This window comes from Chiloscyllium plagiosum, chromosome 4, assembly GCF_004010195.1.
Source record: "Chiloscyllium plagiosum isolate BGI_BamShark_2017 chromosome 4, ASM401019v2, whole genome shotgun sequence".
In the NCBI taxonomy this organism is placed as follows: domain Eukaryota; kingdom Metazoa; phylum Chordata; class Chondrichthyes; order Orectolobiformes; family Hemiscylliidae; genus Chiloscyllium; species Chiloscyllium plagiosum.
The window spans coordinates 28,451,308-28,465,861 of NC_057713.1; the positions used below are offsets into that span (position 1 = coordinate 28,451,308).

General features: G+C 42.2%; 1 protein-coding gene across 5 annotated transcripts in view; it reads left to right on the forward strand.

The window, feature by feature from the left end:
* Positions 1–444: 444 nt before the first annotated feature.
* The window catches only part of LOC122548908 (zinc finger protein ZFAT-like), a 139,493-nt gene continuing 125,383 nt past the window's right edge, over positions 445–14,554 (forward strand). For 2 of the 5 annotated variants that reach the window (XM_043687868.1, XM_043687867.1), the window contains exon 1: positions 450–784. In XM_043687868.1, coding sequence (XP_043543803.1) covers positions 766–784 — 19 coding nt within the window. In that variant the 5' untranslated portion in view covers positions 450–765. Of the gene's footprint in view, positions 785–14,554 lie in introns of all 5 variants that reach the window. The other 3 variants (XM_043687866.1, XM_043687869.1, XM_043687870.1) reach the window with 2 other exon arrangements.

The following is a 14,554-nucleotide window of genomic DNA, read 5'->3' on the forward strand; positions in this document are numbered from 1 at the left end:
TCCTACCTCCAACACTATGGTTTCTTCCTTATCATATTAAGTAGCCTAATGTGTGGTAACTTATGAAACATCCTTCAGTTCCTGAGCAAACAGTGTCAGTGTTCCAAACACAGGAACAGGCACACCAAATAAATTCCGATTTAACCTCAGCACTTTGAATCTGAAAGTGTGATTACATCCTGCAAGAAAACAATGGGCTGAATGGTCTCCTTCTGCATCCTAACATTTTTGAGATTCTTAAAAGCAGAAGGCATTAAAAACCCGATCTGCAGTTTGTTTTATTTTTACTCTGGCTATCACAGCTCTGACTAAGGACTGGCATTTTTCCGTGTAACAAATTCCAAAAGTAAACTGGGGCGGGAGACACATGGGCTTTAAGCCTTCACTTTAAACATGTAGAAATACTGTAATTTTCGGTCTCACAGTATATTTAAAAGCCCAAACGATGATTCGCACGAAAACACCGCGCACAAGATATTGAGACGCGAAGACATCAAACGTCTCTTGGAAATCGCTCTCTGGGAGGACTGCTCCCTGGGAGGACCGGGAAGCCTCTCTGGCTGGAGGTGCTCTCTTGCCGCCTTTGCAGCCTCCTCGGCTGCCGGGATGCACGCCGGGTAAGGGGAACCGCCATGTTGCTTCCGCAGATTCGTCAGAAAGTGAAAATATATTAATATTTCTGAACAAAATACCGCAATGGTACCCCGGGGGATAACGGCTAAATATCAGTCGAATTTATAAACGCACGCATTTGTATGGAGGCTCATGGATCAGCGAACCCCAGGTAAGAATTGGCGACCGGGTTATTTTCCCGTTCCTTCTCTGTTTTTCTGAAAGGTAAAAGTAGCGCGAGCTGCCAGATCCGAGCAAAAAAAACTCCACCTGAGACATTTTATTCACAAAAAAAGTTTTTTCGACTTGGGCAAACAGGATGGCGGATAATAAACATATAAATTGTAAGAAGATTTTGGACATTTTTTTTAAAAAGTGCAGTCGTTGCTCCACTGTCAACGGTCGGCCTTGGATGGCGCTGATTGGCTGCGCGCGTCCAGGGCCCTCCCCTCCTCGCGCCTGTTGCTTGGACGTGTATCAGCAATGTCTGTCTGTCTGCAGCAGATGTTCCTGGGAGTATCAACAATGTCTGTTTGCAGCAGGAGATGTTCCTGAGAGTATCAGCAATGTCTGTCTGTCTGCAGCAGATGTTCCTGGGAGTATCAACAATGTCTGTTTGCAGCAGGAGATGTTCCTGAGAGTATCAGCAATGTCTGTCTGTCTGCAGCAGATGTTCCTGGGAGTACAATGTCTGTCTGTCTGCAGCAGGAGATGTTCCTGAGAGTATCAGCAATGTCTGTCTGTCTGCAGCAGGAGATGTTCCTGAGAGTATCAGCAATGTCTGTCTGTCTGCAGCAGAAGATGTTCCTGAGAGTATCAGCAATGTCTGTCTGCAGCAGTAGATGCTGCTGAGAATATGAGCAATGTCTGTCTGCAGCAGGAGATGTTCCTGGGAGTATCAGCAATGTCTGTCTGCAGCAGTAGATGTTCCTGGGAGTATCAGCAATGTCTGTCTGCAGCAGGAGATGTTCCTGGGAGTATCAGCAATGTCTGTCTGTCTGCAGCAGATGTTCCTGGGAGTATCAACAATGTCTGTCTGTCTGCAGCAGAAGATGTTCCTGAGAGTATCAGCATTGTCTGTCTGTCTGTCTGCAGCAGAAGATGTTCCTGAGAGTATCAGCAATGTCTGTCTGTCTGCAGCAGGAGATGTTCCTGAGAGTATCAGCAATGTCTGTCTGCAGCAGTAGATGCTGCTGAGAATATGAGCAATGTCTGTCTGCAGCAGAAGATGTTCCTGAGAGTATCAGCAATGTCTGTCTGCAGCCGGAGATGTACCTGGGATTGTCAGTAATGTCTGTCTACAGTAGGAGATATCCCTGGGAGTATCAGCAATGTCTGTCTGCAGCGGGAGATATTCCTGGGATTGTCAGCAATGTCTGTCTACAGCAGGAGATATCCCTGGGAGTATGCAGTAGACAAGCAGGCTGGAAGGGCACAGCAATCCAGACAGCATTAGGAAGTGGAGAAGTCAGACGATTTGGGTATAACTCTTCTTCAGGAATATGGGTGGAGTAGGGCGAATGGCAGACAAAGAGAGGAGGGGAAAGGGTTATGGGTGGGGACAAAGTGGCTGCAGACAGACATTGCTGACCGACATTACTCTCAGGAATGCCTCCTTCAGCAGATTGACATTGCTGACAATCCCAGGAACATCTCCTGCTGCAGACAGACATTGCTGATACTCCCAGGGATATCTCCTGCTGCAGACAGACATTACTGATATTCCCAGGAATATCTTGCCTTCAGCAAGAAGTGCTCCTGAGAGCATCAGTAATCCTCCAGTCACAGCCCATTTCACTTCCCCTTCCCACTCTCTTTCCGACATATCCATCCTCTGTCTCCACCACTGCCATAGTGAATCAGACCACAAATTGGAGGATCAACACCCACAGCCCGGACGACTTAACATTTGGTTCTCCAGTTTCAAATAACCTTCCCACTCCCTTTCCGGCTCCACCTACTCTCTTCTGTCCCTCCTATTTATCCTTCCTTTCAGTGACCAACTGGATTCATTTCTCCTATTGACCTACCAGGTCGTATCTACCACCTACATTCACCTATCACCACCTCGTCACTTTGTCGGTCTCCCCACCCATAACCCTTTCCCCTCCTCTCTTTGTCTGCCATTCCTCCTACTCCACCCATATTCCTGAAGAAGAGTTATACCCGAATCGTCTGACTTCTTCACTTCCTAATGCTGCCTGGGTTGCTGTGCCCTTCCAGCCTGCTTGTCTACTGTATACTCCAGGAGGGAACAGCCCTGCTACCATGGGAAATAAATAACTAATAATGTGAAATAAAATCTAGTGCCACGACAACAACCCTGTTTTTACATTTAGCACCTTTAAAATTGCAAGAACATTCCAGTGCCCTATAGAGGGAATCTATAAATTTTCAATTCTTTCATAGGATGGAAGTGTCCCTCCCAATCCCTTATAGAACTTCACATGTAAGTGGTGAACCGCCTTCTTGACTGCTGTTGTCCATTATTGTAGTACATACATGGTACTTTTAGATTAGAAATTCCAGGATTTTGATCCAGCAGGAACTGCAAAATAGTTTCAAGTCAGAATGATGTGTGGCTTGGAGGGGGCTTGTCAGTTTGGTGAAGCTACAACATAGGACTACTTGCATGCTAACTGGTAGAAGCCACATCAATAGAGAAAGTTACATAATCCCACAACCAGTGGATCACATCTGAACTCTTCAATCCTGCCACATCCAGTCACAAATGCTGATAGACAATCAACTAACAAGTGTGGGAACTTCTTGACTAGCTCCATGCTCACTGATGTGTGAGCCTAACATATAAGTGCAAAAGAAAAGGATGAAGTATTTGCATCTATCTTCAGCCAGAAGTGCCAAGCAAATAATGCATTTCACCCACTCCTGACATCTACAGCATCACAAATGCTTGTCTTCAACCAATTTGATTCGGTCTATGTTATATCAAGATATAACTGAAGGCACTGGTTAATGCAAATCCTTAACATTCTGGAAATAGTTCTCAACAATTGTGCTTTAGAACTAGCTGCACGCCAAGCTAAGCTTTTTCAGTCTGTTAAAACATTGGCATCTAATTGATAATGTAGAAATTATTCAGGGATGTCCAATGCACAGAAAGTGGAATGATTACAAACCTGTCAAACAGCACTGTCTCATTCTATTCTAGTCATCAGCAAAGTGACAGAAAAGGTTGACAATAGTACTATCAAAGGGAGGTAATGGCAATGTCGCCCGGCTAATAATCCAGTACCAGAAACTACCATTCTGGAGACTCATTTCCAATCATACATCGGCAAATGGTGAAATTTGAATTTCAATAGAGATCTGAGATAAAAAGCTAGTCTAATGGTGACAACATAATTATTGTTGACTGTGGTAAACACTCATTTGATTTACTAATGTCTTCTAGGACATAGCTTCATCTGGCTGGCCTATATGTGGCTGCAGACTCACAGCAATATTTTTAACTCTTAACTGCCCTCTGGGCAATTAGAAATGGACAATAAAAGCTTGTGTACCCTGTGACACCCTCATCCCATGACCGAATAAATAAACCTAGTACTTGCAAAGAAAGATCTGCGCAATGACTCTGAGTTTGGCTCCCACCAGTACCACTCAACCTCTGGCCTCATGAATGCCTTGGTTGGAACATAGAAAAGAGAACTAAACTCCAGAGCCAAGATGAGAATGGTTGATCTTCGCATCAAAGTAGCAGTTAACCAAGCTCGGAATCAAGGATTCCTAGAAAGAGCTAAAATCAATGGGAATCATTGGAAGAACACTGATGGTTACCATCATACCGAGATAAAAGGTTGTGGGTGTTGGAGTTCAGTAGGTCAGTTATCTGCAGGAGTCCCTCAGGGTAGCATCCAAAGCTCAACCATCTTCATTTGCTTCATCAGTGACCTTCTGTCCATCATTAGATTGGAAATGGGGTTAGTAATTATACAATGTTCAGAACTGTTTGTGACTTCTCAGATACTGAAGTGGTATGGGGGCTCACTGGTTAGCACTGCTTCCTCTCAGTACCAAGGACCAGGTTCGATTCCAGCCTTGGGCGACTGTCTGTGTGGAGTTTGCATATTCTCCCTCTGTTTGATTTGGTTTCCTCCCACACTCCAAAGATGTGCAGGTTAGGTGTATTGACCACGCTAAAATTGTCCATTGTGTCCAGGTATATGCAGGCTAGCTGGACTAGCCATGGGAAATGAAGGATGGCATGGGGGGTGTATCTGGGTGGGATGCTCTTCAGAGAGTTGGTGTGGACCTGATGGGCTGAATGGCCTACTTCCACACTGTAGGGATTCTATGAAGCAGTCCATGCTCATACGCAGCAGGACCTCCACCCCAACCAGCTTTGGGTTGATATATCCTGATACTGCCTAATTTGCTGTGTTCTTCCAGCCTTCTGCTTGTCTACCTTGGGATTTTATGAAGCAAGGAATATTTATGTCACACAAGTGACATAATGACCATCACCAACAAGAGAAAATCTCATTCCTGCCTTTTGACATTTAATAACATTATTCTGGCTGAACCCCCTACTATCAACATTCTGGGGTTACCATTGACCAATAACCATGAGAAGTAATGGCCTTATGGTATTATTGCTGGACTGTTAATCCAGAGACACAGGTAGTTTTCTGGGGACCTGGATTTAAGATGATTGAATTCAATTGAGTGAAAAAAATCTCGAATTTTAAGTCTAATGATGATTAATCCATTATCAATTGTCAGGAAAAATACTCTAATTCACTAATGTGCTTTAGTGAAGGAAACTGCCATCCTTGCCAGGCTACATGCGACTCCAGACCCACAGCAACGTGGTTGACTCTACACTGCCTCTGGGCAATTAGGGGTAGCAATAAGCACTAACCCAGCCAGCATCGTCCACATCCTGTGAATGAATAAATAAAAACTGAACTGGACTCACCTTCATGCATATATAAGTATGACACATATACATCAACTAGAAGATGCAGTCAGGAACGCGTTGGAAAACTCTCCACATGCCTATAAGGCTGCTGCTGTAACATTTAAGAAGCTTGATGCCATCCAAGATGTGGAACCTGCATGATTGACACCCCCTTCCCCATGTTGAACATAATGCCTTCACCACCAATGCACAGTGGCAACACTGTATACCATGTATAAGATACATTACAGTAACTCCCAAATGCTCCTTTGACAGCGCCTAATAATCCTGCAACCTTTACCATATAGGAAGTAAATGGGAACACCTGCAAGTTCCCTTCCAAGTCACTCATCTTCCTGCCTTGGAAATATTTATTACTCTTTTTGCCAGCCAAAATCCTAGAACTTCCTCCCTAACAGGACTGTGGTTTTTACTAAACCCTGGTGACTGCAACGGTTTAAGAAGGGAGCACACCACCACCACCTTCTCCAGAGCAATCATGGTTACACAACAAACTCTAGCTTATCCAGCGATGATGAAATTCCTTGAACAAATAAAAATTTGGAGCCTGCAAGTGATGCAGAGCCCATGCATCTGCTGCCTTTTTCCTTCTTTGGTGATAATGGTTACAGATTTGGAAAGTGCTATTCAGGAAGGTTTGGTTAGCTACTCCTGTAAAGCTTTCAGATGGTACTCATTACTGCTATTCTGCATTGATGATGGAGGGAGTAAATATTTAAACTGGTGAATCCGATGCTTGAAAGTGCTGACCTTGAGTGATGTTGGAGCAGTACTTCTCCAGGCAAGAGGAAATGTTTGTTGCTACAATATTTATGTGGCTGGTTCAGTTAGGTTTTGGGTCTGTGAAAATGCCTAGGATGTTGAAAGGGTGAGTTTAACCCTTTATTTCCTCTTAGACCATATGAGACTCCAGTTTCTTTGTTAAAACATTTATTCATGCATGTGTGGGAAATATAGTCTTCAATAAAGTAGCATACAGCTCAAATGTTATTGCAAGAATAAAGGTTTTATACTATTTTTACAGATAACAAACTTCCAATCGCAGGTTACCCATTTACTCATCCCTATCTCCATCTAATCCTAATCACAGTTCACATTCCAAGTTAGAGCACATGACTATATCATCCAATCATATTCAAACAGGTGATTAGATTATCCAATCATATCATTACATGTTCATAAGTCAAATAGTGAATACATACTTTACAATTCCAGTAAATACACTTTTTTTTTCTTTCAGTCTGTCCTCCTATTGCCTGTACTGAATATTTTCATTTTCAGTGTTCATGAAAGTCAGTTCAAGGTGTGCTGGTTGGAGATAATAATCACCTACCACTTTTGTGGCACACATATCACTTGCCATTTATGTGCCCAGACGTTGTTGCATAAGACATGAACTGTTTTAGTTTCAGGGTGTTCTGAAAGTCCTGAGCACTGTGGACATCTGTATCCCTATGTTTGGGGGATTGATGAAGCAACTGAAAATGCTTTGGTCCAGGACACTACCTTGAGAACTCTCGCAACAGTGTCCTGGGATTGAGATGGATGATCTCTAACAACCTCAACCATCTTCCTCTGTGCTAGGTATGACACATTGGAAAGATTCCCTTTCATTTATAAAAAAAAAACTAAAAGAACTGCAGATGCTGTAAATTAGAAACAAAAACAGAAGTTGCTGGAAAAGCTCAGCAGGTCTGACAGCATCTGTGAAGAGAAATCAAAGTTAACATTTCAGGTCCAGTGACCTTTCCTAGATTCCTATCTCAGATTCATGTTGACTTCAATTTTGCTACAGTTCCTTGATGTCACATTTGATCAAATACTACTTTTTTTTAGATTAGATTACTTACAGTATGGAAACAGACCCTTCGGCCCAACAAGTCCATACCGCCCCGCCGAAGCATTCATGTTGACTTCAATTTTGCTACAGTTCCTTGATGTCACATTTGATCAAATACTACTGTGAGATCAAAGGCAGTCACTCTTATCTCTTGAGTTGAACTGTTTTGTCCATGTTGTGACGATATGTGACTTTAAGAGGCATTTGTTCTGCCCTGGATCTCTTGAAGAGGGTGTTTTTAACCTGGTGCTGAGTTATCTGCTCCATGAATAGCACAGTAAATAGTTTCTTTTTAATTAGTCAAAAGAAACTTGAGAGGGTGGAATCAGGCTAACACAAGCCCGATGTTTTAATTTTGTTTTCCGTTGTTGAAGTTGGGGGTTTTTAGAGTTGAAGCTGATGGATGCAGCTGTCTTTTTGCTGCAAGATTATTTTCATTTTTTTTCTTTCTCCTGACAGGAGGAGATAGCAAATCTAGTTTTTTGAATTTGCCTTGCCAAGGGTATCTTTATGGATGCTGTTAAACTGGAACAGTTGATGATTGTTAGTTAAATAATATATTATTTTGTTAAGTATTTTGATAGAGTTAAAGTTGTGCCAATTTTGTTTTTTGTTTGTGGTTTAACTGTGGTCTAAGAATGAAGTATGTTTTGCTTAAAGCCTAATAGTTTGACCAATTGAATTACATCTGGAACAGAGTGCCTTACACTTTCCTTTAAATAAGATAAAAGTTAGGGTCTAAACTGTCTCCTTGAAACATTTTGAGGGGGTTTGGTCGGGTCCATAATTTGGGAGCTCTTGTTGGGATCAAAACCTCTAATTCTGGTTGGGGTTGAGGATTGTTGGACTCAAAGACAGTGAGTGAGTGATGAGTGTTGATGTTCCCTTTTCTATGTTGCTTTTGGTTGGTTTAAAGAGGGTGTGCCCTGTGTAATGATGTCTCTTTCAGAGCTAATAGTTTCCTGGGTATGGAAGAACTTTTTTGGGGTGGTTTACGAAAGATAAGCAAGGCAAAGCTTTTGGCTATGGTAGACAAGCTAAATTTGTGGTTGCTTTTGAGGAAAGGGGAGGTAATTGGAGCAATAGCTCAGCATTTACAATTGCCAGGTATGCAATCGAATGTGTGGAAATGGCTAAAGTTGAATTGCAAATGCAGCAATTTGAATTAAAGGCAAAAGCAAAAGAGAGAGAGAGATAATTGCAGTGGAACAAAGAGCAAAAGAATGAAAACAACTTGAATATGAAAAGGAAATTAAATAGATAGAAAGCAGAGGAAAAAGAAAAAGAAATAATAGTTTTATCAGAAAAAAAAAAGAAAGAATAACCCTTGCAGAAGAAAGAGATGAAGAGAGAACTTTTGAACTTCAGAAGTTGGAACTGAAAAGTGAAAGTCAACTTAAAATGGTGGAGATAGAGGTGAAAGGTGGAAGTAGTGATGGAGAGCAAACCCATTGTAGGCAAAGACATGGTGGGGATCTGTTTAAAAGTTGTTCAAGTATTGTCTAGTTTTGACAAGAAGTACGTAGGAGCCTTTTTTCATTTCATTTGAGGAAGTGGTTAAACAAATGAAATGGCCATTGGTCATGTGGGTATTGTTGATTCAAACAAGTTTGGTAGGTAGAACTAGTTTTCATCATTATCAGAGCAGGTATCTAGGGAGTATGATGAGGTTAAAAATGCCATCTTAAGTGCACATGAATTAGGATTTGGAAAGGCAAGGATTGATTAGGGATGGTCAGCACGGCTTTGTGTGTAGGAAATCATGTCTCACTAATTTGATTGAGTTTTTTGAAGAAGTAACAAAGAGAATTGATGAGGGCAGGACGTGATTTATATGGGCTTCAGTGAGGCGTTCAACAAGGTTCCTCATGCTAGACTGGTTAGCAAGGTTAGATCAAATGGAATACAGGGAGAACTAGCCACTTGGATACAGAACTGGCTTGAAAGTAGAAGACAGAGTGTGGTGGTAGAGGTTTGCTTTTCAGACTGGAGGCCTGTGACCAGTGATGTGCCACAAGGATCGGTCCTGGGTCCACTACTTTTCCTCATTTATATAAAGGATTTGGATGTGAAGTTGGAAGGTATGGTTAGTAAGTTTGCAGATGATACCAAAGTTGGAGGTGTAGTGGACAGCGAAGAAGGTTACCTCAGAGTACAATGAGGTCTTGATCAGGTGGCCAATGGACTGAGGAGTGGCAGATGGAGTTTAATTTAGATAAAGGTGAGGTCTGCATTTTGGAAAGGCAAATCCGTGCAGGACTTCTACACTTAATTGGAAGGAACTGCTGAACAAAGAGACCTTGGAGTGAAGGTTCATAGTTCCTTGAAAGTGGAGTCACAGGTAAATAGGATAGTGAATAAGATGTTTGGTATACCTTCCTTTATTGGTCAGTACTCTGAGTATAGGAGTTAGGAGGTCATGTTGCAGGTGTTAGGCAAGTTTTGGAATATTGTATTCACTTCTGGTCTCCCTGCTTTGGGAAGGATGTTGTGAAACTTGAAAGGGTTCAGAAAAGATATACAAGGATATTGCCATGGTTGGAGGGTTTGAGCTATAGGGAGAGACTGAATAGGCTGGGGCTATTTCCCTGGAGTGTTGTAGGCTGAGGGGTGGCCTTATAGAAGTTTATAAAATCATGAGGGGCATGGATAGGGTGAGTAGCCAAGGTTTTTCCCCCAAAACTGGAGAGCATAGGTTTAAGGTGAGTGGCAAAAGATTTACAAGGGACCTAAGGGGCAACCTTTTCACGCACAGAGTGCTGCATTTCACGCAGAGGGTGCTCTCCCTGTCTCTACTTCTTTCTGCCTCTGTCTCTCTCTCTCTCTGTATACATGTCTCTGTGTGTCTGTTGCTCTCTATTTGTCTTTGTCTCTCTGACTCAATCTCTCTTTGTCTCCCTCTTTATCAGGGTACCTCTGTCTCTCCCTCTAGGGCCTGTACTGCGCTGTATTGTTCTATGAAACATGTCTCTGTGTGTCTGTTGCTCTCTATTTGTCTTTGTCTCTCTGACTCAATCTCTCTTTGTCTCCCTCTTTATCAGGGTACCTCTGTCTCTCCCTCTCTCTCTGTCCGCTCCTATCTCTGTCTGTCTCTCCCTCTCCCTCTCTCTCGCCTTCAAGCAGTTGGATTAAGAGCAGCACCAACGGGGCCAAAGAGAGTTCACTTCTCGGAAGGAGAAGCATGGCCAAGGAATGAAGAAATAAACCTTAAAACCATAATAAGCAATTTCTCTCGGAGAGGAAAAGAACACCACAGCTTCTCAGAGATTGTGGGGTGTTGTGTAAGGGGGAGCCAGGCAGATTGCGAGAAACGAAAGCCATACCCGGCTGTTCTGAGCTGGAGCAGGAAATGCAGCTCCATAGTGGTGAACCTGTTTGTGAACTCACTGCAGTTCACACCTTCTTCTCTCAGAAACAGCTGATTTGCGGGTGTTTGGAACATCTGAGCATCCAGCTTGTGTTGTCGAATGAGCTGTGGCTTGTTATTTCATTGCAGTGTTAACTCCGTACCTTTAGCGCAGTAACACACTCCAAGGTGTCCCACCCAGAACATTAACCCTTTGACACTGACACACAGGGAGTGGTTTCCCAGGTCCCAATGAGACAGTGGGTGTCTGGTGTCCCTGCACTTCCGCGGCGTCTCCTGACTGTCATTCGCTTCCTCTGACAATGATCGTTCATCAAGGAGACAGCACAACCTGTGCCCTGGCCTCGGAAAGTCAAAATCTGCTTTACAACAAATCAAGGACTTTCTGACATGTCGTCAGTATTGTCATGTGAGAGACGTGGCACCCAATTTGTGGGCAGAGAGCTCTGGCACTAGCAAAGTATGGAGGGAAGGTCTAATGAGGAAAGGCTGAGGGACTTGAGGCTGTTTTGTTAGAGAGAAGAAGATTGAGGGGCGACTTAATTGAGACACATAAGATAACCAGAGGGTTATTTAGGGTGGACAGTGAGAGCCTTTTTCCTCAGATGGCAATGGCTAGCACGAGGGGACATAGCTTTAAGTTGAGGGGTGATAGATATAGGACAGATGTCAGAGGTAGTTCTTTATTCAGAGAGTAGTAGGGGTGGGGAACGCGCTGCCTGCAACAGTAGTAGACTTGCCAGCTTTAAGGGCATTTAAAATGTCATAGTGGGCGGCACGGTGGCACAGTGGTTAGCACAGTGCCAGAGACCCGGGTTCAATTCCCGCCTCAGGCAACTGTCTGTGTGGAGTTTGCACATTCTCCCCGTGTCTGCGTGGATTTCCTCCGGGTGCTCCGTTTTCCTCCCACAGTCCAAAGATGTGCAAGTTCGGTGAATTGGCCACACTAAATTGCCCGTAGTGTTAGGTGAAGGAGTAAATGTAGGGGAATGGGTCTGGGTGGGTTGCTCTTCAGAGAGCTGGTGTGGACTTGTTGGGCCGAAGGGCCTGTTTCCACACTGAAAGTAATCTAATCTGATCTATGTATTAAGCTGCCAGAGGAAGTAGTGGAGGCTGGTACAGTTACAACATTTAAAAGGCATGTGCGTGGGTATAGAATAGGAAGGGTTTAGAGGGATATGGCCTAAATGGTGGCAAGTGGGATTAGGTTAATTTAGGGTATCTGGATGAGTTAGACCGAAAGGTCTGTTTCCATGTTGTACATTTCTATGACTCTAGTGTCAGAAGCCAATGGATAACATTTTAGGAATCTAAGAAGGGAATGTGGTTAAATGTACAAAGAGTTTGAAAGGATCAAACAAAGTAACTCTGATAGATGGATAATGGCATTGAAAATTGATCAAACAAACGACACTGTTAGAGAAGCAGTTTCTTTCGAGGAGTTCAGAAATTCATTTCCTGAGGTAGTGAGAATTCATGGAGCAGAGAGTTAAAACTGCAAGATTAGCCTCAGAAATAGCAGGTTATTATTAGTTCGTTCATAATTAAAGTTTGGTTTTTGAAATTGGGGAAAATAAATCCTCAAGTGGTCAGGAAAAAGGAGAGCTCATTGAAAATAGTAAAGATAGTTTACCATAGATTAAAAAGGAGACCCATGAGGCAGAAAGAGAATTAAAAAGTCTGAGGTGTTTTCACTGTAATAAAGTAGGATACAAGAAGTCGCAATGTTGATGGTTTTAAAAAAAAGCACTGGGATGAAGAATGTGTGAAAACAGAATAAGCAGGTGAGTTTTGTTACAGTAGTAAAGGAAAGCCCAGGAGAAGCTAAAAAGCTGCAAAAGGATATACAACCTGGCCAGGGGTTGGTTGAGAAGAAAGTGCCAGATCTCTTCATAAAATTTACTTGGATGGATAAAGATTACTCATGTACCAGGAGTAGGAAAAGAAATTAAGTCTTTAAGAGAAATAGGAGCAAGTCAATCTTTGATCGGGAGAGATGAGAAGATAAGAAATTCAGAAGGAATATTGCCTGGAAAGATGGTAATATGTGAAATTCATGGTGAGAAGAGCCATATTCCATTATAGAAGGTGAGGCTGGAGAGTCTAGTGAAATGGTGGTAGGAGTAATCGAAAAATTCTTGGTTCCAGAAACACAGTCCATCCTTGGTAATCACATTGCTAGATCATAGGTGGGAATGATGCATACTGTGGTTGAAAAACCAGTGGAAAATCAGCCAACTGAGGTATTAGAGGAGGTATATCCTGAGATTTCTTTCCTGACTGTCTAGTAAGTAGGTCACAAATCCACAGATTGAAACAGGAGGAGAAATGAAAGCGTTAAGATATAGAATTTGAAGTTCAATTATCAGAAACTATGTTTGATCAAATGGTTGAGAGAAAACAAGAAGAGGTGGAGGAAAAAGTGGAAATTTTCAGTTCAGAGAAATTAGTTGAATTACAACAGAAAGAGGAAAAGAATAGTTGTATCAAAAACCCAGTAGAGAAGAAGAATCTGAGTGTATCCCAGAATGTTACTATCTTACAATGAAGTCTTGATGAGGAAATGGAGACCATCACCTATTCAGCCTGATGAAAATTGGGTAAAAGTTCATCAACTTGTACTACTGGTGGGGTATAGAAAGGAGGTATTACGGGCAGCACATGAATTTGGAGGTCATTTGGGATTAAGAAAATCTCAAGCCAAAATACAGAAACATTTTTATTGTCCTGGATTTCATACAGATGTAGTTCAATTTTGCCAGACATGTCACACATGCCAAGTAAAAGGAAAGCATCAGGCAGTGATAAAACCGGCACCTTTAATACCCATTCCAGCATTTGAAGAACTTTTTACAAGAGTCTTAATTGAATCCATAGTATCACTACCCAAAACAAAAAATTGAAATCAATAGTTGTTGACTATAATGGATGTGTCTACTAGATTTCAAGAGACCATTCCATTACCAAGTATCATGGCTACAAAGATTAGAGAAGTGGGACTCAATTTTTTCTACTAGATACAGACTACCCACAGAAATACAACTGGATCAAGGATCAAATTTTATAACAAAATTAGTCAAATAAGTTGAATAGCTTCAGAATAAAACAATTCAAATCCACTGTGTACCACCTGTACTTGCAGGGAGCATTAGAATGGTGGCATCAAACTTCAAAGACCATTTTGAGAGCCTATGATCAAGACTATCTGGAGGATTAGAATAAAAGAATTCTATTTGTACTTTTTGTAATTAGGGAAGCACCTAATAAATCAATCAAATTCAGTCAATTTGAATTGGTTTATGGGCATGAGGTGAGATGACCATTGAAATTAATTATGGAAGAATTGGTGAGTCAGAGTTCAGAGACTATATATTTGGACTACCTGTCAAATTTACAGGGGAGATTAAAAAGAGCAAATGAGTTAGTTAGACAGCATTTAAAAATAGCCCAATATATGATGAAACACGAAGCAGACCAAAGATCAAAAATGTGTAATTTTAGTAGTGGAGATGAGGTGTTAGTATTACTACCGTAGAGTCATAGAGATGTACAGCATGGAAACAGACCCTTCGGTCCAACCCATCCATGCCGACCAGATATCTCAACCCAATCTAGTCCCACCTGCCAGCACCCGGCCCATATCCCTCCAAACTCTTCCTATTCATATACCCATCCAAATGCCTCTTAAATGTTGCAATTGTACCAGCCTCACCACTTCCTCTGGCAGCTCATTTCATACACGTACCACCCTCTGCGTGAAAAAGTTGCCCCTTAGGTCTCTTTTTTATCTTTC